At 57.7% G+C, this 25593-nt stretch overlaps 4 protein-coding genes across 4 annotated transcripts; 2 read left to right on the top strand and 2 right to left on the bottom strand.

Moving 5' to 3' along the window:
* Positions 1 to 1194: 1194 nt before the first annotated feature.
* CFAP157 (cilia and flagella associated protein 157) lies at positions 1195 to 8246 on the top strand. The gene is made up of 9 exons (XM_019510555.1): positions 1195 to 1353; positions 1559 to 1830; positions 2901 to 3054; positions 3595 to 3862; positions 4656 to 4786; positions 5627 to 5777; positions 6419 to 6594; positions 7102 to 7282; positions 7976 to 8246. Exons 1-9 carry the CDS (start codon positions 1232 to 1234, stop codon positions 8054 to 8056), a joined length of 1536 nt encoding a protein of 511 aa, XP_019366100.1. The 5' UTR covers positions 1195 to 1231; the 3' UTR covers positions 8057 to 8246.
* On the bottom strand, positions 8176 to 14836 carry PTRH1 (peptidyl-tRNA hydrolase 1 homolog). Its single transcript, XM_019510557.1, has 5 exons — positions 14685 to 14836; positions 11383 to 11602; positions 10394 to 10493; positions 9658 to 9703; positions 8176 to 8963 (listed from the first exon to the last, which is right to left on the bottom strand). The coding sequence occupies exons 1-5, from the start codon at positions 14745 to 14747 to the stop codon at positions 8727 to 8729; spliced, it is 666 nt and encodes a 221-aa protein (XP_019366102.1). The 5' UTR covers positions 14748 to 14836; the 3' UTR covers positions 8176 to 8726.
* A 191-nt stretch (positions 14837 to 15027) lies between these two features.
* On the top strand, positions 15028 to 20861 carry TTC16 (tetratricopeptide repeat domain 16). The gene is made up of 11 exons (XM_019510554.1): positions 15028 to 15419; positions 15808 to 15898; positions 16216 to 16359; positions 16741 to 16841; positions 16944 to 17073; positions 17417 to 17631; positions 17848 to 18089; positions 19043 to 19184; positions 19261 to 19426; positions 20130 to 20272; positions 20557 to 20861. The coding sequence occupies exons 1-11, from the start codon at positions 15283 to 15285 to the stop codon at positions 20741 to 20743; spliced, it is 1698 nt and encodes a 565-aa protein (XP_019366099.1). The 5' UTR covers positions 15028 to 15282; the 3' UTR covers positions 20744 to 20861.
* Positions 20862 to 21817: 956 nt separating this feature from the next.
* TOR2A (torsin family 2 member A) lies at positions 21818 to 25593 on the bottom strand (the record flags this gene model as incomplete). Its single annotated transcript, XM_019510290.1, has 4 exons — positions 21818 to 23560; positions 24136 to 24263; positions 24600 to 24775; positions 25393 to 25593. Coding segments are annotated over 4 exons (750 nt in total), but the record flags the coding sequence as incomplete, so codon positions are not given.

The following is a 25593-nucleotide window of genomic DNA, read 5'->3' as shown; positions in this document are numbered from 1 at the left end:
TGTGTAGCAGGGTGATACCCCCCGAGAGGTGGGAAAGTAGGAGGGTTATTTAGTGTCATGTCTGTCGAGGGCTTTGGAGAGGTTAAGCACAAGCAGCCGTCTAACTGAGCAACGTTTCACTGCCACTTTGCCCAGGTGTAAATGGAGACCCAGGACTCAAAGAGCAGGCAGCTGGAACAGCGTTGGGACAGCTGGCCAAGGAGGCTGTGGGATCCCCAGCCTTGGAGGTTTTTAAGAGCAGGCTAGACAGACACTTGGCGGGGAGGTTTTAGACAGGGATGATCTTGGCTTGAGCAGGGGCTGGACTAGGACATGACCGCCCCTTCCAGCCCTGTTTTTTCTCATGCTATGACCCCTGACTTCAGAAAAGCTTTTCAGAAATTATCTCTTGACATCACTTGCTACCATAGGAAAGGGGGGAGATTGACTTTTTGCCATCCCAAATAATCCCAAGCTCACCTCTGCCGGCAGAGCCTAGAATCCTGCCCTCTGGGCAGACTGTCAGGGCAGGCTTCTTCACTGCCCCCGTGATATATTAGCAGCACCTGTCCCAGTGCCCAGAAGACAGCTCAGGATCTGAAGTCTGAATGGTGCTGCCCTCATCTCTTATCCGAGGCATGTGCCCTTGGCCCATGCACCCACAGAGTTGCCCTAAGCCCACAGGCTGCTCTAGGTCCTTACACAGTGTCTGCGCACTCTGTCTTTGCCATGTATTTATCCTTGCGACACCCCTGCCAGCTCCCGTGGTCGGAAGCAGATGCTTTAACTAGCCCACCTTCCCCTGTCCCAACTGTTCACCGAGGTGGCTTGGAGGGGGCAACGCCTCTGCAGTGACCCCAGGCCCGCGGAGCATGGGGCTCTGCACGGCCGTGCTTCATTCCCTTCTTAGAGGAGGCTTCTGGCGCGCAGGTATGGCTCTGCTCTCCCCACCATGAGACTGGGAGCAGGTGACGGCTGGCTCGGGCTGTGCCAGGGACAGGGCTGGGCAGTGTGTGCCCCCACCCCTTAGACCAGGTGCCTGGTGCTTTCAGGGGCCTAGGAGGTGCCCCAGGCTCTGCCGTGCAGCTGGGCGATGGGGGCGGCAAAGTCCAGGGCACCCCTCTAGGGGCGTTCGTAGCGGCGCCTGGCCCTTTAAGGCGCTCCGCCGCCCGTTGCTATGTACAGAACGCGCTCCCTGGCAACGCGGCTCTTAAAGCGCGCGCGGGCTCCTGCCGCGCCGCGACGCGCCGCGATGGCCCCCAAGAAGAAGGGCCGGGGCGGCGGCGCCAGGGCGGACGCGGAGGCGGCTCAGCCCGAGCCCGGCCGCGACTTCTACCTGCTGCAGATCCGGGACCTGGAGCAGCGCCTGGCCCGGTGCGGGCGGGGCGGGGCGGGGCGGGGGGTTGCACCCGGGCCTTCCCCTGCGGTTCCGGGCTGGGGCTGGGGCTGGGGCGAGCCGGTGGGTGTCCCGCTGGCCTGGGCTGGGGGTGGCAGGCGATGGGCCCCGGGCAGCAGGAGGGATGGGGTGACCCAGCACGGGCGATGTCTGACATCAGGGTGGCGCTGCCTGCCCGGGCAGGTACCAGCAGCGATGGGACGAGCTGCAGGCCGGCGAGGACCTGCTGCGGATGGAGAACGAGCAGATGGCCAGCGACAACAAGGAGATCGTGGCCTTCCTCAAGAGGACCCTGAACCAGCGGGCGGATGAGATTGCCGAGCTCCACAACCAGCTGCTGGGCCTCCAGCAGGCCAAGGATGCGGAGAAAGATGCTTTCGAGGCCCAGCTGGCCCAGGTGCGGCACGAGTTCCAGGAGACCAAGGACCAGCTCACGTCCGAGAACATGCTGCTCAGTAAGGTCATAGCCCTGGTCGCCCCTCCCCTGCACAGCTCGCCCCCGCGGTCTGACCGGACCAGACTCCACCACCACCGGTCCTCAAACCCAGGGCCCTTGGCTGCCTCCCAGGGTCTATGGAGGAGCGTTGAGTTCCTATTGCAATTAAAACCCCACGGAGGAGCGACATGAGGTGCTCCCTCTCCTGTAGCCCAGGAGACAGCTTGGGCGACCCAGGGCTGGAGCCAGATTTCAGTTGCAGGTATTGAGGGATGGACATTTTGGGGGTTGCGCAGTTCAGGCTGTTTGGGCTGCTGAGGGACCAGCTGTTTAAAATGTGGTACGGCTGCAGTGGGTGGGGATCTCTTTTTCCTCCCTTGGAAAACGTGGATGAACCCGATTCCTTTATTGCTGCCTTGATGTTGTCAGCTGAAAGCATCAGGTTTTATTATCTTTTTTTTTTCAGTCGAAAGCTTGGAAACATTTTGTAACCTTTCAGCCAAAGTCTGCTGTGAAGCGATGTTGGTTTGGCCTGGGCCTGAGAGATTTTGTTTTCTCCTGTGAAGTCTCAGTGTTTCTGGAAGAGCTGGTGCCTTCCAGGCAAATGCTCGTTAGCAGAGAACCCAGCTCTCCCTTGACGAAGGAAACTGTTGTGACCAGCTCTAGTTACTGGCGGGGTTGCGGGGCAGAGGGAGAAGCTCTCTGTGCTGTGGACAGGTGGAGCCTCGCTGCTGCTGCTGCAGGGGTGGGTGGGTGTCTGTGCTCCAACTCTGGTGAAAGATGCTGGGCTGACAGTGCTGGAGTCTGTCTGTGCTGAACCCACAGCAGGTGCTGCTGGGGCAGTATGAGGGCAAGTGTCCCTGTATTGCTGCAGCACCAGGCCAGGGCATGCAAACATCCTTAAGTCCTGGCTTGAAAGGCAGCTGGCTCCATAATCCACTGGACCTCCAAGCAGCACTGCTCTGGTGCTGGGGAGAACCCTGGGAGGGGACTCCTGTGCTTGGTGAAACTCCTGGCTTGCTCTCTCCTCTCTCTAGGGGCAGAAAGCCCAGGCAAGCCTGGTGGGGCCCTAAGTGATTTCTTTGGCAGGTGGGAAGCTGGCTGCATTGGAGGAGTTCAGGGTCCAGAAAGATGAGCTCATGGCCAAGTTTGCGACCCTGGAGGAGCAGCTGCAGAAGCAGGAGGAAGGTCACAAGGAGTACACTTACAACCTGGAGAGGAAGATGGTGCTGGACAGGGACAGGTCAGCCCAGCAGAGCCTGACTCACAGTTCCCCACTGCAGGCAGCCATGAAAGTGAAAGCAGGAGTGTGAGCCAGTGGTTACAGCTTAGACTGGTGACCTGAGGCTTCTACTCCTGGCCTCACCACTGGCAGGCAGCTCACTTGCCCTGCCCGAGCCTCGGTCCCCAATCTGTAATCACAGAGGGAGATTAATACCAGTGTGGATGGAGAGAGGCAGGGGGCTGGCAGGTGGTGAGTTTCCAGCTGTGTGGTGATGGACATCTAGTAGAGCTGTCCCTGTACACAGGTGGTTGAACTTGTTTGAGTGGGTGGGTAGGACATGGGCAGTTCTCCCCCGGAGCACCTGGGATGGAGTGCATGCTCCCCCATCCAGGGTCTCTCATGGGTGCTCTGCATGCTTTCCCAGGCAGTGAAAGGAAGCATGTGGGAGCTGCCATGTAGGTTGTTTTTTTGGGGCTGAGGTGCTGGTGGGGGCAGTGGGCCCCTGCTAGGGGTGATGCCCTTCCCTGCACATATATGTATGTGGCTCTTACCCTGTAGGCTGAAGAAGGAGATGGTGCAGCGCGTCAATGTGGTGGCATCCGAGTTTCGCAAGGTGTCCCACAGTCAGATGGCTGAGACCACCAAACGCGCCATCCGGGAGAATGTGGCCATCAGTGTCCAGCTGACCAAGCTGTCTGACCGCAGCTATGACCTCCTCCAGGAGAATGAGCAGCTGAAGGAGGCTCAGGTTGAGATGCAGAAGCAGCTGGAGATGCTGGAGCACAATGAGAAAGAGATGGCCAAGAACAGCCTCAGCCACCAGAAGGTCAGAGCCCCCCTCTGCTGTCTGGGGGTGGTCAGCACAGGGGGACACTGACCCAGACAGCTGAAGCCAGGTCTGGGTGCTGCACCTAGTGGCCATATGCGGGTTTTCCAGGGCGCTATCAGGGTACTGGGGCCTGGGGAGACCATGGTGCGAACCTGGTTGGTGGGTGCAGAGGCTCATTGCTTGGCTGTAGGCTGCTGAGCATTAGGGCTGTGCAAAATTTCGCCGGTTCTTTCAATTCAACATTGTTTTGACTAATTTCGAGCTTTGAATCAAAATGAAGGGCTTCGAAACAGCCTCAAAACAAAACGAGGCTAGTCGAAATGTTTTGAAACGTTTCGATACCAGCAGTGAGAGACAGGGGAGCACCAGCGGGGAGCGCAGCCCTGGCTCTCCCTGTCTCCCGTGCTGGAAGCTGATAACAGTGCAGAGGAAGGGAACTGAGCCTCAGCTCAGCTCCCCTCCCCAGCACTGCGATCTGATGGGGTGAACAGGCATCGGGGTGGAGTGGAGAGTCAGCCCAACTGGGCTCACTCCCCCACACCACACACGCTGTGATCGGGCGTGGGGGTGGAGAGTCAGCCTAGCTGTTTCGAATTGAAGTGAAATTCAAAACAGAACGCTGTTCCTTTGAACCGTCGAAACTGAAGGCAAAATGGAACCATGCCGTCTTGCACAGCCCTACTGCGCATGGGCCAGGAAAGCTTGGGGAGGGGCTGAGGTGTGTGGGCTAAAGCTGATTGCATCTTTTCTGTCCTCTGATACTCCCCCTTGTCCCCTTTGCTCTTTCCAGATGATTTGGATGCTCATCCGGAGATGCAAAGAGCAGAAGCTGCTGCTGAATGAGTACACAAAGCAGAGGGAGGCCATGTGCCACCTGGAGGTGGCCCACAAGGAGCTGCAGGGGGAAACCCAGGCACTGAGGTACTGGCATCACCAACAGTGATGATGACAAGGCATTAGGGCCCAGAGACGGGTCTCATTCCAGCACTGCTCCTGGGCCATGCAGGAGAGGTGGAAGAGCCCTTGTTTCATAACCCACCAGGTCTGGCAGGCTGAGCAAGGTCAGGCCATGCTCATGGGAGATCCTCACAAAGCCCCAGGTGCAACAGGACTTGGTGCTGGGGCTTCAGAAAGTGCTGCTATTCCTTTAGACCTGGCTGCAGGGGCACTGTGTTGCTGCCTCTTACTTCCTGGCCTGGGGCTGGCTGGGAGTTGGAAATTCCAGCACTTTGAAGGGAAAGAATGGGGTCTTTCTGTTCTGAATGAATACAGCCAGCCAGGACCTTGATATCCCCCACAACTGCCCTAGCCCAGTCTCAGACTTGGCAAGCCCTTGCCACTGTGTGTGCTAGGCAGGCCAGACGGCTAGAGCCAGGGTGGCGCTGACTAGTGCTCTGGCTGACCAGATGCTGAGAGCACCAGACCACCTAGCAGAGGCTCTGCCCACCACACAGCTGGGCCCTGCAACCCATTGCTGCATTTACAGGACACTGGGGAACCCCTCCCAGTAATTACCTGGCTGCTGCTTCCTCCCTGTGTCCCAGCACTGCAAGTTAGCATGGAAAGGGGAAGCTGGCAGCCACCATATGGGTCACCAGCTGGCAAACCTGGCCTAGGCAGAACCTGCCTCCCCAAGGCTTCACCTGTAGCATCTTGTCTGTGAACCAGCTTAGACATATGGGTACCAGGGCACCTACACTCCAGGCCAAGCAGGCATCAGCATCCTGAGACCTTGGCATTCTCTTCTTGTCTCCGCCCCAGAGAGAGGTTGCAGAAGCTGGAGGAGGAGGCAAGGAGGAGGGTGGCAGAAGGGCAGAGTCAGGCCAGGCTCCTGGAAGAGGAGCAGAAGCAGAGGAAGAAGGCAAAAAGGGTCCTGGCTCGGGTGGTGCATGTCCTGAAAGAGCTGCTGCTGGTGAGGCTCCCACTGCCCCCAGGCTTATGAGGATGCCAGGCATGAAGGGAGGGAGAGCCCAGTGTTCCCTGTACCAGGCGCATCAAGGTCAGAGATGTGGGAACAAGCAGGGGGCAGTGGTGTCTGCAAGGGCTGGGCACAGGCACTCCTGGCTTTGTCCCAGCTTTCCCAATGCCTCCCGGTGTGGCCCCAGGCAAGCTGCTGCTCCACTCTGTGCCTCCACTTCTTCACCTGTAGGGCTAGATGATATTGCTCTATCCTCCCAGGGTCTGGGGCTTGGTTGGGGTGCTCAGAGGGGCTTAGAGCATGTTCCAAACTAAGGCTCTGAAGGGCAAAACCCTCCTGTGGTGAAGAACAGCACAGGGCCAGGAAGTGTCTGAGCCCAGCCTAGACCCCCTGGGGCCAGCTCGCTGTCCCACAAATTCTGTAGAGAACTGGGGAGCCGCGGAGCATCCAAGGTCTTGGTGTCCCACAGAGGCCACTGGGGAGCTCTGGGGTGCTCACAGGTGCTGCAATGGTAGGACTGAGCCAGGTGCTTCCTTGGCCTCTGGGGAGGTGAGCAGCCCTAGCCCACAGGTGAGGTGCTTCTGTGCAGGTTCCCCCCCAACTCCATCAATCTCCTCCATCTGTGTGGCCTACAGGAGAAGCCAGTTGACGAGGAGGAAGGCGAGTTCGATGTCGTATTCCAGCTGCGGCGCAAGGAGAAGCTGCAGAGTCTGCTGGCCCTGGTGCAGCAGGTGGCTCGGGGGGAGCAGAGGCTTCCAGAGCAGGAGTTCCCACCACTGCGAATGGCCAGCAGGGAGCACCACTTGGAGCGGTATTTGGGGTTGGGGGGGCCTGTGCCAAGAGGGCTGGGCTGCAGGGGCAATGCAGAAAGAAGCTCTGTTCCTTGTCCAGGCCAACTCCATGTTGCTCCCAGGTCCAGTGCCCTGGAGGGGGAGGTCCATGGACCAGGAGCTGTCATGGCCTTGCAAGGTGGAGCAGAGAGGCAGAGCATCTGCTCTTTTTGTCGTCTTTCTGCCCTGCATGTGAAGACAACTCCCAGCCAGCAGCTCCCCACCCCAGTCACACATTCTTACCGGGGACGCAGGGCAGCCAGGAGAATCTTCCTGGCTTGCGTTGGCTCTGGCTCACTTTGCTTCCTGATTCCTGATCCTGTGCTTCCCGTCTGCCCTTAGGTTATTTCCTGGCTCCTGCCAGGGCCTGCCATCCTCCTCTGCTCCCTCCAAAGCAGGTCCTTGGCTATCATGTCTTTGCAGGCCTTGCCCCGCCATTCCCTTCCCCCCCTATCACGTGGTGTAATCCAGCCCCTCTCCCTCCTCAGGTCCAGCCAGCTGCCCTCAGCCCTGCATGTGAAGGCTTCCCGTGTGCTGTCTCACCACTCGATTATGTGGCAGGGGCATGTGCCGCAGCTGTGCCACAGCATGCCCAACATGAGCCAGCTAGGCCTGCTGCCTGAGACCACCTGCTTCGGGACCCTCCGTGCCTACAGCAGCAGCCCAGAGGTGAGGCCAGCTTCAGGGCAGCAGGGTATGGGCCTGGGCAGGGCTGAGGCCAGGCAAGCTTCTGCTCAGAGGTTAGAAGTGGAGCCTTGCGGGAGGGCTGGGCAGGCTCTACGCAGCCCCTAGACCAGGGGTTCTCAAACTTTGTGATACCGCGACCCTGTAAAATAATATATACGTTTACACGCCCCCCCATAATTAAAGCTATTGATTCAAACCAGGGGTTTTCAACCTTTTTTGGTTGGTGTACCCCTGGCAGCCAATCGCGAAGCAGGCAGCCAGTCAAGGAGCAGGAGTGGGGGGTCCCCCAGTGGCTGATTAAGTGGGTGGGATCCCTGTTGGCCAGTCGATGAGCAGGAGGGCAGTGGGGTCCCCAGTGGCCGATTGACAGGGATGGGGGGGAACTGACAAGCAGGCAGCGGTGAAAGTGGAAGCACCGGTGGAAGGATCCACAGCATGTGGAAGCAGCATGAAGTGCTGGAGAAGTTTGCGACCCCCTTTTAAGTTGTACAGTTTGAGAACCCCTGCCCTAGACTGACCCATCCCCTCTCCTGATCCAAACAGATCCCTTCAGCTTGGAGCTAAGGAGCCTGGGGGTGGGAGGGAAGTACATTACAGGCCCAAAGAGCCCTGTCCTGCCCCTGCTGGGAGGCAGCAGAGGGGGCTGTGTCTGAACTGCTCTCACTTTTCCCACAGCAACTCGTGACTTCCTGGCCAGAGGAGACACAGGGGAAGCAGCCAACCACCCTGCCCAAGGTAGTGGTTAAACCCTCCTGACGGCAGAGGCTGGGCTGTACAGGAAGCCTGCGGGGACAGACGCCTTTCCTGCCAGCCAACTGCTGTTCTGCTGGGTGGCCTGAGCAAAGGAGCAGGATTGAGGACAAACATGGGGGGGGTAGAGGACACATGGATTTATTTTCCAGTTAGTGCAAAACTGTTCTATGAAAATGCTGTCAAGACAGTTGAATGAGAGTGAAGGATAAATCTGAGCAGCTGGGGCCTACCTGGCTCAACAGGGGGCCTGTAATGTGCTCTGTACAGAGGGAAAGGGGCAGCTAGGCCATGCCAGCCCTAAGCAGGGTGAGGAGGCAGGCGCCCCATGAACCGTCAGCTGGGGTCATGCACAGAGCCTGTCTGGGGTCAAGGGATCTTGCTCCCTGCAGAGAGGGAAAGTCTGGCTCCCTGTAAGAGCTGCCTGTGCAGGTAGAAGAGCCCAGTGCTGACTCAGGTGTGCAAGGAGAGCTCCTGCCTGATGGTCCTCCCCCCACATCCTATTACTGGAGCAGTGCTATACACAGCCCTGCTTGTAGGGTCAGTGCTCTATGCTTAGCTCCAGGATACTGCCCAAGCCCGTGCAAGCCATGGTGCCTAGTAACCCCTTAAAGAGCCCAGAACCACTGCTTTCTGTTGTCACCACATTCATGAAAATGCCCTAGCGATCGAAGGCTCAACCCTGGTCGCCCTTGTCACTGGGAGTGGCAGAGCCCTGGCCCCTGTCCAGTGCTAGGGCTGCCTTGGTGCCCCTGCTGCCCTGCAGGATGTGCTCCAACAGCAGGCTGACTGCCTGCTCCAGGACCTGTGGCAGGACCTCTTGCTCAGCACTGGTGAACCTGCCCAGAACGAAGTGATCCACCATAGCTTCTCCCACGGGGCGGCCGATGCCCACCCGGAGCCGGACCATGCGCTGTGGGGGAGATGAGATCTGTGAGCAGGGTGATGGGGTGCTCCTCGCTCCTCCATGCTGGGACCGGGGTCTTTGGCTGAGCTGTTCCCACTGTACAGCGTGGCAGCTAGTGGAACACTGTGCGCCCAGCAGAGCCTGGAGCACGTGCTCCTGACCCAAAGCAGAAACAGATGCTGGAGGCTTGTGTGATGTTAGGCCAAAACTTCAGTGTCAGGGACCTTATGAGCCAGGGCCCAGCAAAAGAAGGGGACTCTGGGAGTGGTGAGCAGCTCTGTGGATTGGAAGGGGATCTTGGGGGCTTCACTAGAGGAGGGCTCCCACAGATCAGCAAGAGAGGGAGAGTGGGGACTCTGTCTCACTCCATTACCCTGTGATGTGGCTGGATCCAGGCTGTGCTCCAACAAACATACGCTTGGAAGGAGCCTGGTTCTACAGTACAGCTGAGCCAGTGCCCCAGGCTCCTGGCCAGGCCAGCCGGTTCCACTTAGCTAATTGCCTCCATGTTTTCCCAGCTCGTGGGTGAGGCAGAAACAAGAAGGAGGGGAGACAGCTGCTAGCCTGGGGCAGGGCAGGGATGGAGAGGAGAGGGAAGCCGTGAAGTGAGGTGTGGCTGAGGCCTGTCTCCAGGGGCCATGGTGAAATGGGCCATGGCTGGGAGGTGTAAGTGAGGTCTTGCAGGGAGAGGCGTACTTACATCTGAGTGCAGGGCACTGATGCAGGAGCGGACTCCGTTGTGCCCCCTAAGGACAGTAGGAGATTAAGCAGGGTCAGCGGAAGGTGAGAACCCACATGGGGCTGCAAGCGAGGCCTGAGGCACCAAGGGAACAACTGAACCCTGCTCCTAGACCTGGGCTGGTCTGCACAAAGTACCCTGGTTTAACTAAGTGGTGACTCTAAGCCAGGTTAGTGAACCTGGTGCTGCACCCTCCCCTCTAGGCACATACCTGGTGCCAAATGTTTTGCACACCATTCTGACTCAGTGGGTGTGTGTGGGGCACAGGGACAGCTGGCTGTCTTGCCTAGCAGTCACTCTCCATTTGAGCAAGATGCTGGCTGCCAGAGAGCAGCTATTTCCAGTCCACCCAGAGACACAGTCCCCAGCACACAAGGAGTTGCTGACGGAGCTACTCCTAGAGCAAGGAATTGGGAGGGAACTAACGGATCTTTTGGTTTGATCCACTGCACAGGTGCAGGACATAATGTCACTCTCTTGTGCCAGGCCGTCATGATGTCTCCAATTAACCAGCAGTTTGGCTGGAGGCGGTAGGCAAGCCTGTGTCTGATGGGGCTGTAAGCTCTGCTTAAGCAGTGGCAGCTCAAAAGTTCTGTCCCTGTCCCTTTCCCACCTGCCCAGCCAGGGGGAAGGGGCTTTCCTAGCCCCCAATGCCCATCTCCAATCACTGTACTGTGCCAGGGCTTTCCCTTTGTACCTTGCGCTGCCTCCCAGCTTCATTGCTATCTTCCCCAGCGGCTTGTCCACGTCATCGTGAACTAGGTAGATGTCTTTGATGCCCACGTTGTATGTCTCAGCTTGAAACAGAAACAAAGAGTGAGGGGAAATGCCTCTCCCTGAGGATGCCACAAGCGTTGGCAGAGATGCAGCAAGGGGCAGACAGCAGGAAGGGTTTATCAGGGGTTTGAGACCTGTTGGCCTCAGGAATGCACTGGCAGAAATGCTGGCAGCTGGAGTGCACAGGCTCATGCTAGGGCTGCCTGGCGTTTGGACCACAGGATACAGCTGCACAGTGAGCCTAGTTCAGGCCCCGAGTAGCTGACAGCCAGTGCCACTGAAGCCCGACTGGGTGCAGCAGGGGAAGATGGGAGCTGCTTGGGACACCAGGGAAACCTGCTTACTTCCAAGAATCATGCTGAGATCTTTGGTGTCTGTGCAGAGCCTTTGCATCCTCCTTCCCAAAAGCCTGTCACAAGAACCCACATGGGGCATACTCAGCTGACCTCACCTACCTCCCAAGGTGGTATGAGAACGCTATGATCTGCAATGGCTTTTGGAGATGAGAAGGGCTGGCTGATGTGTGCACTGCCTCTGATTGGGCTGAATCCACTCTGTGTCACAGACCCTATATTGTACTAATAGCAAGGATTCTCCTTTAGCTCACAAACCATTGAGCTTTTGCATCAGGAAGACCTAGGCTCTGTTTCTACTGTCACTGTGCCCCAGGGGCCAGGGCAGCAAGGAAGTCCTGAGTAGCCGCCTTGTCCATGTAAGAGGAAGTGTTTGAACTGCCCCGGGCTGGGCTTGCTCTGTCAAACACAGGGCAGGTACTTAGGATTTGCTGTTTGGGGCAGTAAGTGGGTCCCTGTTGCCAAGCAGGTGAGAGGGGAAGCCTGAAGTTCTCCTGAAGACCACGGCTGTGGGCCCCTCCTGCCACCCACCCAGAGAAATCATCAAGCCACTCACCAGCAGTGGCTATACTGAATCCATTAACATTCATGAGTCTCCGTGGTTTCAACAGCACCAAGTCCAGCTCCTCCAGGTTGGCAACGGCTACGTCTGCACGGCACCGTCTGTCTGCTTGCCACTGGTCAGTGACGTTGAGCTTCTGTGCCAGCTGAGTGAGGACAGCCATCCCCACATTGTGGCGGGTCCCTTGCAGCCCATGATTTCCCAGACCAGCCACCTGCAAACAAGATAAATGGCAGCTGTTCCTGGGACTCCTGGCATTGCCTACCAACCTTACAACCTTATCAGGGGCCACCAGCAGGGACTCGGGGAAAGTCTGTTCACCAGGGCCCCCCTTGGAGTCACCAGGAACAATGGCCACAAGCTGAGGGAGGATAGGTTTAGGTTGGATATTAGGAAGAACTACTTCACTGTAAGGGTGGCCAGAGCCTGGAATAGGCTTCCCAGAGAGGTGGTGCTCTCACCTTCCCTGGAAATCTTCAAGAGGAGACTGGATAAGCACCTGGCTGGGGCCTTATGAACCCCTCCCACCCCCAGTCCTCCTTCCTGCCCATGGCAGGGGGTTGGAATCGATGATCTGTCTAGGTCCCTCCCGACTCATTGATTCTATGATTCTATGAACCTATCCAAGCCACTGGATCACACTGAAGCTGGGGGCCCAGCCCTGCTGGGCTGTGATGAGCAAACTTGCCTTCCTCTCATCTCCGCTCATAGAATCATAGACTCAATGAGTGGGAAGGGACCTAGACAGATCATCTAGTCCAACCACCTGCCATGGGCAGGAAGGAGCGCTAGGGGTGGCAGGGGTCACAAGACCCCAGCCAGGTGCCCATCCAGTCTCCTCTTGAAGATTTCCAGGGAAGGTGAGAGCACCACCTCTCTGGGAAGCCTATTCCAGGCTCTGGCCACCCTTACAGTGAAGTAGTTCTTCCTAATATCTAACCTAAACCTATCCTCCCTCAGCTTCTGGCCACTGTTCCTGGTGACTACAAGGGGAGCCCTGGTGAAGAGACTTTCCCCGAGTCCCTGCTGGTGGCCCCTGATAAGGTTGTAGGCAGCCACAAGATCCCCCCTCAGTCTCCTCTTACAGAGACTGAAGAGATTCAGGTCCCTCAGCCTCTCCTCATAGGGCTGGCCACAGAGGCCCTCAACCATATGAGTGGCCTCCTCTAGACCCTCTCCAGGTTCCCCACGTCCTTGAAGTGCGGCGCCCAGAACTGGACACAGTACTCCAGCTGCGGCCTGACCAGCGCCGCATAGAGGGGGAGCAAGACCTCTCTGGACCTGTTAGTGATGCCCCTGTTGATGCAGGACAGGGTGCGGTTGGCTCTGCCCATTGCTTTGTTGCATTGGTGACTCATATTCATCCTGGAGTCAATCCTGACTCCAAGATCCCTCTCTGGCTCTGTGCTACAGAGAGGGTCAGCCCCTAACCTATAACCATAATGCTGGTTCCCTCTCCCCAGGTACAGCACCCTGCACTTGTCCTTGTTGAACCGCATCCTGTTCAGATCCGCCCACTTCTCCAACCTATCCAGGTCTGCCTGGATGCGGTCCCTGCCTGCCGGTGTATTCACTTTACCCCACAGCTTGGTGTCATCAGCTAACTTGAACAGGGTGCTCTCCACCCCCTCGTCCAGGTCGCTGATGAAGATGTTGAACAGCACCGGCCCAAGGACTGAGCCCTGGGGGACTCTGCTGCCCACACCCTCCCAGGTCGACATCGACCCGTCCACCACCACCCTCTGGGTTCGCCCCTGGAGCCAGTTTGCCACCCATGTGACCGTGCATTCGTCAATACTGCAGTCCCTCAGCTCCTTTTACTGCCCAGGATAGGAAACCCATGGGGCCTGGCAATGTGACCTACACGTCCAGTTTGCTTATGCTAGGGGGCCATGTGTTAGGGACAGGGGTTGTTTCTCTGTGTCTGGGCTTTTTTCACTGCCCTGCCTCCCATTTGTTCTGGCTGCACCTCTTGTCTCCATGACTCAGAAGCCACAGGATGACTCAGAACCACGTCTGTCCCAGGATTCCTCAGCCACACATGAGGGCTACAATATCCATTAGAAAGAGCCTGTCTGCAAGTGGCTCCCCCCTTGCAGATAAGAAATAATGCCATCAGCATAGAAGAGGGGGCATGTTCCTGCTGTGATTCACAATATGTGGATTCAGCAGAGCTTTTACAGGGCAGCATGGTAGAGTATTACAACATCACCTCAGGAGTCCTAGATGGGATCAGGACCTAGCTGTGCTCAGCGCTGTACCAATAAGGTATAAAAGGGCTGTGCCTCAGCCACCTTACAACCTGAAAGTAGGACAAGAGACAACAGGATCCAAGACAGACAGGGGAGGCAAGGAAACAATGAGATAATAATGGTCAGCTCAGCCCATCACTAGCTTTATTACTGTCAGGTTTGTTTTGGAGACATCCCAGCAAAGGAGACCCTCCATTCCCATTAGGTGTATCAGAGACAAAGGCAGATCTGCAAGTTGTCTACACCAAATGTATGTCTGTAGCTGAAATAACCAGGGAGATGAAGAGGCAGAAGAGAACAAGGGCAAGATTTCAAGGAAGATGAGGACTTGTCCTGAGCCCCGTCTGGGAAGAGGTCATCAGTGGAGCTCAGCTTTGCGGCTGGTGTTGAATGGGGCGGATGGACGTTCCTGTCTATCCCACAGACTTGGACTCTCTTACACAGCCGCCTGCAGGGGCAGGGCACTGGACTCAATGACCATATAGCCCCTTACAATCCTGTCTAAGCTGGAAATGGGAGAGGGACTCAACAAGATGGTTGCAACTGGTGCATTCGATGAGCTTAGAGACAAAGGTTGCAGAGCACAGTCGGAAGGCCAAGTGTGGTGTCATCCTAGGTGCAGCAGAAGGAACATGATGTATCCCACGGTTAAGGAAAGGCGCAGGCAGTGCAGAGGTACAAGGGGTAACTCGGATGCAGCGGGCCTGAGCCCCGTGTTTGCGGCCCGTGCTTCACAGCGTGTATTAACAACCATTTGTAGCAGCAGGACGCTGGCTGCCCTGCCCCGCTCGTCTTCCCTGGGGCAGGTTTGGGGGCGATGTCTTGTTGCCTCAGCGCTGATGGTTGTTTTATGAGGAGTTTGAACTGCAAATGTGCTGGAGGTGGGTAATCCCTCCTCGAAGCCCCCTCCCCGTCCTTGCGGGCCCCGCCGTACGCCCAGCCTCTTCCTCGCGGCCGGCAGCAGCTCCCGCGCCACGTGCTGCCTCTCTTGGCCCGACCCGGAAGGGATTCCCTCCCCCACCATGGTCCCGGCAGCGGCCCTACCAGAACCCTGCTGGCGGCGGCGCGCAGCACGGCGCGGGGCTGGCTCATGGCGCGGCTCCGCATCTACCCCGCCCCGGCGCGTCCGAGTCAGGGCACAAACCCCCGGCTGGGGCGGCTCGTGCGTCACAGCCCCGCAGCCAATGGTAGAAGAGGCCCCCGACGGTGCCGCCGCCATCTTGGTTGCGGGCGTGAAGGGGCGGTGGTGAGGCCGGGCGGCCGCCATTTTTCATGTGGGCAGAAGTGTTCCCTCATTGAAGCTGGCAGTTTTAGGGTCCCCGTCTCCGTCTTGGTCGCGCCCCTCACACACCCGTGGCTGGTCGTTACCTGTTTGTTCGCCGGCCGTACCCACATCAAAGATGGCGGGGAAACCCGATCCCTGCGGCCTCTTATCGCCTAGCAACGCGATGCAGTCAGGCGGGAGCCGCCTCCGGCGCGGAGACACGGGGAGGCCTTGGCACCGGGGTGGGGGGTGCAGAGGAAACAGGGGCTGAGGCCCCGGGGTCAGAGGATAGCGAGTGAGGTCACGGGTCAGAGGGCACTGGTGGCTTTAGGAGGGGGTCCGGGGTACTAGCAGTGACCACCCCTCGTGGTCGGCCCCATGGAGGAGGCGCTGGCGGGCGCCCCCGAGAGCTTCCCGCTCCACATCCTGGGGCTCGGCCAGGCACTGCCGGACGTGGAGCCCCCCTGTGAGACACAGCCGGGCGCGGCCGTTCTGCGGGACAGGGCACGGGAGCAGTGAGTGTCCCCTGGCTCCTCCTGCCTCGCCAGGCACAGGGCGATGGCTTCCCTGCCTCCTGCCGGATGCCTGAGGCTCTTTTCTTCAAGGCTCTTCTCCCCTCCCCATGCGTCTGGATGTTGGGGGCAACCAGGCTGCGTCATCATGGCCCTGCCTGTTCCCCTCCCTGGCGTGTGAGAGCCCTGAGCTGGCACATGCTGCGGGGTGATTGCAGCACCCTCCTCCTCCACCACCCCTTGGGGGAGGGCAGCAAGCTACCGAGTTAATTATTGGAGTGACCTGGGCAGGGGAAGTAGGTGTCATCTCCCAGGCCCGCGTGGGGAAAGCCAGTCCAAGCTCTTGGGAGGAATATGCTTTGGTGCCAGGTGACACATCTTCTCTTTGCAGCTCTTACCAAGGCATGCTGTTCTTCTCCCGGGGCGAGTGGGAGAAAGCTGTCATCTCCTACTCCAAAGCCATTAACCTGGACCCCCAGCAGGTAAGGCCTGCAGGGCCTTGCCAGGGGGAATGCAGAACGGGAGTATTCATGTGAAGGTGCGAGCTCCTGATGAGGCAGGGGCCACGGGGCACTTTGGGCCAAAGCCTGCAGTGCTCTTGTGTGTCTGAGGTGGTCTAATGGAGGGCAGAGCAGGGGGGTGAACGTCAGCCCTCATTCAGATCTGCTGGGGTGCAGGGCTGACCTCACCTGCCCAGGTAAAGGGTCAGTGGATCAAGGAGGAGGCCTGTCCCTCGGTGAAATGGAGGGCTCCTGCGCTGTACAGGAGGCTCAGGGTGGCTGTCTGGCCATGCTCATAGGTAGAGTTCTACGTGCAGAGAGCAGAAGCTTTTCTCCAGCTCTGTGACTTCCAGTCCACGGTGCTGAACCTCCGGAAGGCTCATTCCTTGTCCTCGCTGAAGGAAGAGTACCTCGACCGCATGGCCTTCATCCTCTGCCTGCAGGTGAGAGACCCAGGAGCCTTCTCTTGGCAGGCCTGATGCTTTCCGTGCTTCCATGGGGACAGGGGCTCTCGTGGCCCTGGGGGACAGCTGGGGATGCCTCTTGAAGTGCAAGACAAGGCAATCCTGTTTTTTAAGGAGAGCCAGTTGCTCATATCCCTTCAGCCACAGACCTTGCCTGGATATCTGCTGCGACCTGTTGAAACCTAGTCATCTGCAGCACAGGAAACGCCAGTGGAGCCTGTGCCTCTGCCAGGGAGGAGCTGTGTCTCTCCTCTAGCCTGGAGAGGTGCAGGCAGCCATGATCCTGCCCTCATGAACTGGGAGCAATGTACAGGTGCCTAGGGTCAGACCGATTCTGAGCTGTTTGTTTTGCACCTGTAGGGTCAGTGTTTGTTTGACCAGCAGGTCTACTGGGATGCTTTGGAGTCCTTCACTCAAGCCTCAGAGCTGCAGCCCAACAATGTGATATATCACAGGAAATGGTAAGGCCAGGATGGGAGTGGGGAGCAGAGGCGATCTTCTGCTGTGCTAGTGACTGCCTTCTTCTATGGGTTCCTAGTCCTATCCTCTCTTTCTCGCTGTAGTATTGCTTGCCTTGCTGCCCTGAACAGATTCTCTGATTGTCTGCACCTGGTTAACAGAGACCTGGATCGAGACCCCGAGAACCCAGACCTGTACACCCTGAGAGCCAGGCTGTATGACCACTTCAACAAGGTGGGGGAGGTATCTCGGCTGCCTAGGTCGTGCTGTGTGCAGGAGCTTCTTGTGGAAGAAAGGCTCTGAGCATGTGGCCCAGCCATGGCTGTACTGACTGGGGATGGAGCCATGCTTTGAAATTAACCCTTTGCTGGGTGAATTGATGGCTGCCTGAGTGGTGGGGGCATTGGTGTCCACACAAGGCTGTTTGAAGGACTGGCTCCTAAGGATATGCAAGAGCTCTGCTGCTCCATGTTTAATTGGACAACTTGGAGCTTTGGGCAAGGGCATAGAGGTGGTTAGCGGTATGAGACTGAAGGATACATGAGTCCTCAGTGCAGCTTGGTCCCCTGTGTTCCAGGTTCCTCTGTGCTACCAGGACATCCAGAAGGCCATGGCTCTGGAGCCACAGCATGAGGGAGCTCAGGCACTAATGCAGAAGCTATTGAAGCGAGGCCAGAAAGCCAAGGCTGAAGCTGTGAATAAGGCCCTAATGGGGGATCTGGGGGAAGCCATCCTCAAAATCAACTTTGCCTTGGAGAACAGCCCCCTGGAGGCTGAGTACTACACATTCAGGTAGAGCCCCCATTACTGCCTGCTGCTGCTAGATAGCCAGGGCAGTTTGACACAGCTGAGTTGGGTCCCCTGTGGCATTGGGGATGTGGGACCCATGGAAGGCAGAGGGAGCCTGACTGTTGGCCCCCTGCTGTTTGGCTCTAATGCCCCTCCATGCCCTTGTCTGTCTGTCTGTCTCTCTCTCCCTCCTTCCACGCCGTGGGACTCTCATGCCAGAGGGACTCTCTATAGAAGGCTCAAGGATTTCACTGCGGCCATTGATGATTACATAAGGGCTGTGGAACTAGTTGAGGTGGGGGGAGCAGCCAGCCTGGAGGTGCAGCACCAGCTCCTGCTCACCTACAATGACTTTGCAGTTCACTGCTACACCAGGGGCTGCTTTGAAGAGGCACTACTGCTTCTGAACAAGGCTCTGAAGGCAGATAAGAATGAAAAGGGGCTCTATGTCAACAGAGGAGGTAACAGGGCTGCTCCTGGGCTGGGTTGGGCGGGCCTGGGCTGTGGGAGGGCCTCAGAGGCAGCTTGGCTCATTTCTAAATGTCGCAACCTGGAAACATCCCCCTGGGGTGGGAGAGTGTGGTCAGGCCTGGGCAGAGTGGTGCAATAATACAGTCTGGCCATGGCACGCACACAGGAGGTGGTGTGGAGGCGGCCTGGAGCAGAATAGTCTAGGGAAACCATCTTGGAGGCCCTTGTTAGCTGGATGTTCATGTGGGTGGCAGACAGCTTTTCCCTCTAGGTTCTCTGTAAGGGAGGGGCGGTGCAGGCTTCTTCGGGGACTGGGAGTCAGGACTTCTGGGTTCCTTCCCTGCCCTTGTCACCGCTTCCCCAAGGGTGATGTAGTCAGTCCGTTGCTTTGCTCCCCCGTGCCTGTGTCTTTGGCTTTAAACGTGATGGCCCTGGTAGAGGGGCCAGGAAGACAAGGCAGTGTTTGTGAGGTGCTTTGGAAGCAGGAAGGGCTCCATAACTGCGAAGTAGTGGCAGCTGTGAATGACCCATTGCTGATGGACTCGGGTTAACACCATGTGGCTGGGGATAACCCCAAGCCTGTTCAGCCCTGTTGTGGGGTCACCCAGGCTCATTCCAGGGTGGAAGCTGTGTTTTGCCTCCCTGAACCCTCTGTGGCTGGTTGTGTTGATTCATCCCATCCTGTTAGCCTGCTCAGCCATGCTGGGTGCTGCTGGCCAGCTGCCAGAGCTGGCTGAAGCACACATGGTTTGTCCAGTGGGTTGGGCTGGGAGGCGTGATCCACTATGGCCTTAATGTGTTTCCTATTGGTTTGGAGCTCCCCAGACTGAGCAGTTGGGCAGCAGCAGTCCCCAGCCTCTCAGCCTGTGCAGGAACTAGATGGAGCCAAGATGCTTGGACACTGCCCTGTCCTTTGCTCAGAAGCTGTCCTGCTCCTCTGCAGACTGCCTCTTCCAGCTGGGGGAGCTCTCCTATGCCTTGGCCGACTACCAGCAGGCACTGGAGCTGAGCCCATGGGACACGAGCCTGCAGCGCCGCGTTTCCATGCTGTTGGACAAGCTGGGGATGCGGGAACTCAGGAGGAGGTGTGTAGCTGTGGCTTCACCTTCCCTTCCCTTCCCCGCAGCATAGTGGCTCTGCAAAGCCAACTCTGCCCCACAGGCGGTACCAGCAGGCCGAGTCGTACTTCTCCAATGCCATTGACTGCGACCCTCGTCTGCCGCAGTACTTTCTGCACCGGGCCAAGAGCCGCTTGGGCCTGCAGGAGGTGATGGGTGCCAAGGAGGATGTTGCTATGGCGCTGTTGTTGGACCCTGCAGATGAGGAGGTACCACCCTAAGCCTGCTGGCTGGGGCAGTCATGGCCAGGCAGGGGAGATATGTTTGCACCTGGCTTGCCCCTTCTCTGAACTCTTCCATTTAGGTGCTAAGTGGGGCTGGGCTGTCTTTCTCTTCCATGTTTGTACAGCATGTAGAGTGGTGGGGGGTTCTTTGATGTGCTCAGGGTCCCTCAGGCACTACCACAATACTTGTAACTAGGACTGGAGCCTTGCAGCAGTTTGTTGAAATAATAAACACTGGTGAAAGAGGTTTTCTGCTACTGAATGTAAAGCTGCAAAGCCCTGTCCTGCCATGGGCAGCTTTGTCTGCTGGGGCCCCTGTGGCAAGGGGTGGCTGTTGGGAAAATGAACCCAGCCCAGAGTGGAAGGGTGAGACCCCTCACCCACCCCCTCAGTCCCCATCAGTGTCACTCCAACCCAACTGACTCTGCTCTGCAGGGAGGGCAGGTTCCTTTTCCCTGATGGATCTTGATGGAGTAAATGAGAAACAGACTCTGCACTTGAGTGGGATTTCACTGGGCCTGAGCAGTTCCTTCCAGGCCACCCTTGCTGTGGGGTCACGCTGTTGAGCAGGGCTGGCTGGGAGCAGCCTGGCTGTATCCTGAGATCTGCCCCGAGCATGGGAGAGGCAGAGCTGTGCCTGTCAGTGCCTGCTGTTGTGCCATTCACTTCTGCCCTTTCCCTGCTGCAGGCTGTGCTTCTTATCACCAGCCTCTTCCCAGGAAAGTCTGTCCAGAGCATCTTGAGCAGTAAGGTCGGGGACCTTGCGAGAGCCCTGTTGGAGGCAAAGCTTCAGGCCTGCCCAGTGGACCAGAACCCTGCCAAGGCCCCCTGGTATGAAGCAGGCAGTAGGTGGGCACTGGGGGACTGGGCATGGTGTGGGGGCTGCTGGAATTGCTGCTGATGGCTGTTGACAGTATTGGGGCTGGAGAACCTGGGAGTTGAGGGCAGAAACCCCTCAATCCCACTACAAGCAGATGTCTAGCCTTGGAGGGAAGGTGCTAGGGTCCCAGAGACACACTGGGGCAGTTGCCTTCCCCTCACTGCGTGGAGATATCCATGCATTTCCTTTGCCAGGGCTCTGCAGCGAGTCATTGGCTTTGTGTCCCCCCTCCCAGTTCCCTGGTAGACCTGGAGGATGAGCTGAAAGAACCAGGCACTGGGAGTGAAGTGGCAGAGCAGCCTGGTAGCATCCTGTGGCATGCAGAGAACAGCCTCAGCTCCTGTACAACTGAGCATAAGTTGTACAGGAAAAGGTTTGCTTCTGGAAGCAGCACGAGCAGAGTAAGTGCCCCCACTTTGTAAGGGAAGGGGGAGAAGCAGGAAGTGAGTGCCAAGGCCTCATGGCATATAGCAACCCAGGGGCCACAGCCAGCAGAGGGGTACTCAGTTTACCCCTGCCCAGAATAGACTGTGTGACTAAGAGGTGGGTCCTGTCTCTTTATGTGTCTCAGGGAAATGGAAAGGACTCTACCCTGTGCTGGGTGCAGGTCCAGTCTGCTCAGGAGGCTGGGACTCGCCTCAGCCAAGCCCCTTCTCTAGGCATCACTGTCTGCAAAGCACCACCCTGGGAAACGGGCCCTGCTCCCCTGCCAGAGGTGAGCATGGACAAAGTGCCCTGCCCATGGGGGGGCAGAATCCAGTTCACGGACCTGGAAGGGGCCGAAGCGCACCCTGGGCCATGCCCCACTTGAGGGGCCTGCCTTCAATAGGCAACTTGCTTTTAGTCCTGTGCTTGCACTGGGAGCGAGTCTGAGGGCACCAGCATCAGCTCCTCCATGTGCAGCTGCACCTGCCTGTCCACCCCAGCTCAGCACCTTGCCTGGCTTTATGGGTTGACAGGGGTGGGGGAAGATGCTGCTAAAGCCTACACCAAGAAAAGTAAGGGGCAACCTGCTTAACAAGGAGCCTGTTAGTTTCACCTCAAACTGCAAGGCTGAGCTGGAGAGAAGTGACAGCCGCAAAGTCCTCCCTCCTTGCAGGAGGAAGTTCTGCTGGGGCCTTCTGATTGCAGGGGGAAGGGAGGGCCATGCTGCTGCAACCTGCCTGCCCTGCTGTCCCCTATCCCCTGAGCATTGTCCAGGCAGTTTCATGGATTTTAAACAAAAGGATGCAAGTGGCAGAGGGGGCAGCTGTGGCTTCACTAGGTCCTACCCTGGATGGCTGTGGTCAAGTAGAACAGCGATGCCCCTCTCACTGGAATCTGTTGGCCTCTCAAACCCCTTTCCTGTTATCCAAGCAGACACTGGGCATCTCTCCCTGCTCCTGTCCAACCTCATTCTGCCGTGGCAGGCAGCTGTTCCAGCCTGTTACATGGCTGCTTAATATGTCCTGTCTGCCCTGCCAGCTCCAGTCTAAAGGAGTGACAGTGAAGCCAGGCCAGTTTCTTGATGAGATTTATTTTAAATGAAGACCAGCGAACATTTCTGGAAGAGGCAGAATGTGTAACTGTAAACCAGGATCTTGGTCCAACTGCAGCTTGGGTGGGATCCCATTAGAGGCTCACAGTGCTGGCTCCTGCCTCTGCTCGAGGGAGCCGAATACCAGTGAGACTGGAGTGCTGCTGCACTACAGTGTTGAAGACACCTGGGGTCTATGGGTGCAGGCCTGGCACTCAACTCCCACCTTGCACATGCACCCACCCACAGACCTGTCAGCCCCAGCTCCCAGCCTGAGCAGTTTCCCCTTTCTCTGAAGTCCAGTTTACCACTTCCCAGTGGGGAGCAAAGGCCAGTGGGCATCAGGTAAGGGTCAGTGGCACTGTCCTGGGCAGTGCTGAGAAGGGAGCTACTGTTTGCTCTCCCTTCCATGCCTGACAGCACTGGCACTGCTACGCTGAGTGGCAGCAGCTCTGCCAGGGCCAGCAGGCAGCCAGCAGGGGCCTGGATACCAGAGACCCTGCTTGCCTGGATGTGCAGTAAGTTCATCAGCTCTGCGCAGCATGGACGAGGCGGGGTAAAGACTCGCCCTAGTCATGGACGGAAGCACAGTAACGTTCCTGGGGGGACTTTATAACCAGGAGTGGATGCTCGCTCCGTCTGGGAGGTAGGAACTGCTGCTCTGCGAGGGGGAGACACTTGCCTGTACAGCCCTTGATGCTTCCCAGGGTGGCCACCGGCCCAGTGCCTGCACAGGGAGATTCTATGTCCTGGGAGGGGACGCTCCCCAAGTTGCATGTTCTTCCCTCTGTGCCCCCTACCTGGTACAGCTGAGGAGACTGTGACTGAGACCCAGCAGTGTGTTCACAGTGAGAACCCGAGAACACCCAGCTCAAACGTGTGCTCCAGAGACCGAAGATATGACGGAGCCCTGACGCGAACAAGAGCAGCGCTACAGGGTTCTGACATCAGCACTCACTGTCCAGGGAATCACGACTGAGGCTCAGCTTAAAATAAGGGTTAAAAATCCCATTAAAAACCACAGAAGGGCAGGACTCCTTTCCCTGCAGCCCAGCACAGCTGGGCTAGGATTGACCAGGAGGGCAGGCTGCCTGGTCCTAGCTCTGGAAGAAAGGTGGCAGCCATGAAAGCGCCTTCCTAGTTCTTGCAGCGCACCCCTTCGAGCACATCATGAGCATACCTGGCCAGTCTGTCATTGCCTTCCAGGGCAAAGAATCAGCTGATAAAGTGCTGTAGGTCAAGTCATTTGCCTTTTGCTCCCCCCATCTGGCTCCGCGGGGCTGGTGGAAGAGGGATGCGCACAGCTGGTAGTGCTTGCATCAGTTGTGCTGTCTGCGCTCTGGGCCCATCCTTATGTTACTGGGCCCAGCAGCTGCTCCAGGTTACCTCCGGGGAGTTGGAGCCAAGGGGCAAGCAGACTTCCTACCAGCCAATGACCTGGAGCCACTGCACACTCCCTTGGCAGGACAGTCCTTGCGTTAGAGGAAGAAGTTGATGCGCGAGGCCACAGTTTTGCAGCCAGTGGATGAGAAGACCTGCTCTTCCTCGGGGAAGTAGGACATGCTGTCGGACACTTCCTGCACCACTGCCGGTGATTCCTCCAAGCCCAGCTGGGCCAGCTCGTTCACCACGCACTGCTTCACGTGGTGCCGCCTCAGTGGGAAGAAAGGCACGAAGACATCAATGAGCTGCTCCTGGATGATTTCAGACTTCCAGAACCCATCTGCAGGGGAAGAGGGAGAGGCCAAGGGGCTCTGACCCAAGAGCATCTCTGCCCATGGAGTGCTGCCCTATGGGCAAGGAGAGGCCCCCACCAACCAGGAGGAATTTCTATATGCCTGTGGTGCCCTGACTACAGACAGATGCATCTGTTCTGGATTCAGCTTAAGAGGAGGCAGAGCCACATCCTTCCCCAGAACAACTCCATGCTCTCCAAGTCCTGCAGTTCCCATCCCAAGCGCTGACACTTCAGGCTCCCCCTCTTCCTCCCCACCTCTCTGAGGCCCAATCCTGAGGGACGAGCACCAAGCAGTGCAGCCACAGTGAGCTTCAGGTGCTCAGTGCCTCTCAGGATCAGCCTCTCAATTAAATTTCTCCTGAGCACTGCCTGCCTCCTACTGAACTCCTTCCAAGGGAGCTGCTGGCTCTCATGTGCCAGATTGGCCTACTCAGCTCTCATTTCCATCTCCCTGATAATTTCTACCAGGCCCACACATCTCAGAAGCCAAAGATCTGATGACTCAAGGTGTGGTCTAGCGCCCCCCGCTGGTGCCAACATGCACGGAAAAGCCAACTCACTGTCCGGATTTTCAAACACAGCTTTGGAAATGGCAAATTCCAGCTCCGGCAGGTTGATCTCCTCTGGGTCCTTGCGGGCACGCCACAGTTCCAGCGCCATCTGATTGATCTGCTCCTCTCCCGCATTGCTGAGTGACAGCAGCCAGAAGTGCAAGGCAAGAAGTTAAGAGAGATATTCCCATAATCCCAGAAGTGGTGCTGCACTGCAGAGGCCGTGCTGTGAGTGACAGCATCTGGGAGCAGCCTCTGTCCTGCCTGCCTAGCCTGTGAGAAGTTACCAGACAGTGGCAAAAGCAAAGCCCCATTAGACCTTGCACCTTGGGTTACTAAGGTGAGCTCAGGCCTGACAGGAGGTAAAACCCTGGGCTGCTTCATTCAAACAGGGAGGAAGGTGCCCTTATGTCACCAGAGCAATGGCACAGCATTCAAATGCTCCCCCGCCCAGTCAGACTGGGCTCTCCTACCTGATGAAAATGAAGATGGCTTTGCGGTAGTTGGTTCCAAACACAACCCATGAGGGCCCCAGGAACGGCTTGATGACGTCGATGAGCCCCGGGTACATCTTATCCATCTCGTCAAAGAGGAACACCGAGCGGCCGCAGCTTGTCAAGTTCCCCTGGATCCAATTCTTTAGATTTTCCTGCAGAAGATTTTTTTTCCAAGAGCTTGTGGTGGAGCCTGAGTTACCACGGAGCAAAGTATATGTGGATTCCTCAGCTTGGGTCTACAATGTCAGGAGCTTTAATCATCTCATTACAAACCATTTAGGGAGGAGACACCAAGGGTGCACTGAACTGAAAATCAGGAGAGGTTTAATACTCCAACTCCAGCAGCAAACCTATCCCGCTGCCCTCTTGTCCCTCGCGGAGTGGCAGAGAGCTGCCCTTTCAGCTCTGGAAGGGCTGGGGGGTGACAAGACTGCCAAAGCCAGGGCTGGGAGCCGAGCCACGGTTTACACCGTTCTCCAGTTTAACGTGTGTGTCCTCTCCTCCTTCCTCTCTGAAGCGCTTCTCCAGGAGGGAGCTGTGCAGAGACAACGGGGCTGCCAAAGTCTCCTCCAACTCCAGAGGGGACAGGCCAGCAGCTCGATGCGGGGCTGTGCCCAGTGCGGAGGGGAGCGCCCTAGGAGGCGGCTGGCTGGGGACCCGGGGTCGGTAGGCGAGCGCTCCTCACCCAGGAGCGGGAGGCGAGACTAGATGCAGGGGTCCCGCGCACACGCGAGGCGGGCTGTGCTTTAAGGGCGACAAGCGGAGGTACCTGGTGTCGCGGCAGGCGCTCGGGGCCGTGCGGGAAGTGCAGCGCGGGCGCGAAGCGGTGCACGTGGGCGTTGCGGGCGCCGTCGGCGAAGAGGGCGCGGAGCAGCGCGGCGCTCAGCAGGGTCTTGCCGGTGCCGCTGCCCCCGTGCAGCGACAGCACGAGCGGCTTGGCGGGCGCCGGGTCCCACGCGAAGCGGCGCAG

This window comes from Gavialis gangeticus, unplaced genomic scaffold (assembly GCF_001723915.1).
Source record: "Gavialis gangeticus isolate Ggan-Ray unplaced genomic scaffold, GavGan_comp1, whole genome shotgun sequence".
NCBI lineage: Eukaryota > Metazoa > Chordata > Crocodylia > Gavialidae > Gavialis > Gavialis gangeticus.
The sequence above is the reverse complement of the archived record's forward strand: the minus strand, read 5'-3'. Positions and strand labels throughout refer to the sequence as shown.

Bases quoted from the DNA above. Each gene is read 5' to 3' on its own strand.
- CFAP157 (XM_019510555.1), top strand. From the start codon at position 1,232: ATGGCCCCCAAGAAGAAGGGCCGGGGCGGCGGCGCCAGGGCGGACGCG. The intron at 1,354-1,558 runs GTGCGGGCGGGG...CTGCCCGGGCAG, and splicing joins CTGGAGCAGCGCCTGGCCCG to GTACCAGCAGCGATGGGACG. The intron at 5,778-6,418 runs GTGAGGCTCCCA...TGTGGCCTACAG, and splicing joins TCCTGAAAGAGCTGCTGCTG to GAGAAGCCAGTTGACGAGGA.
- PTRH1 (XM_019510557.1), bottom strand. From the start codon at position 14,747: ATGCGGAGCCGCGCCATGAGCCAGCCCCGCGCCGTGCTGCGCGCCGCC. The intron at 9,704-10,393 runs GTACAAAGGGAA...TACTGTCCTTAG, and splicing joins AAGCTGGGAGGCAGCGCAAG to GGGGCACAACGGAGTCCGCT. The intron at 8,964-9,657 runs GTAAGTACGCCT...TCTCCCCCACAG, and splicing joins TCAGTGCCCTGCACTCAGAT to CGCATGGTCCGGCTCCGGGT.
- TTC16 (XM_019510554.1), top strand. From the start codon at position 15,283: ATGGAGGAGGCGCTGGCGGGCGCCCCCGAGAGCTTCCCGCTCCACATC. The intron at 15,420-15,807 runs GTGAGTGTCCCC...TTCTCTTTGCAG, and splicing joins CGGGACAGGGCACGGGAGCA to CTCTTACCAAGGCATGCTGT. The intron at 15,899-16,215 runs GTAAGGCCTGCA...CCATGCTCATAG, and splicing joins TTAACCTGGACCCCCAGCAG to GTAGAGTTCTACGTGCAGAG.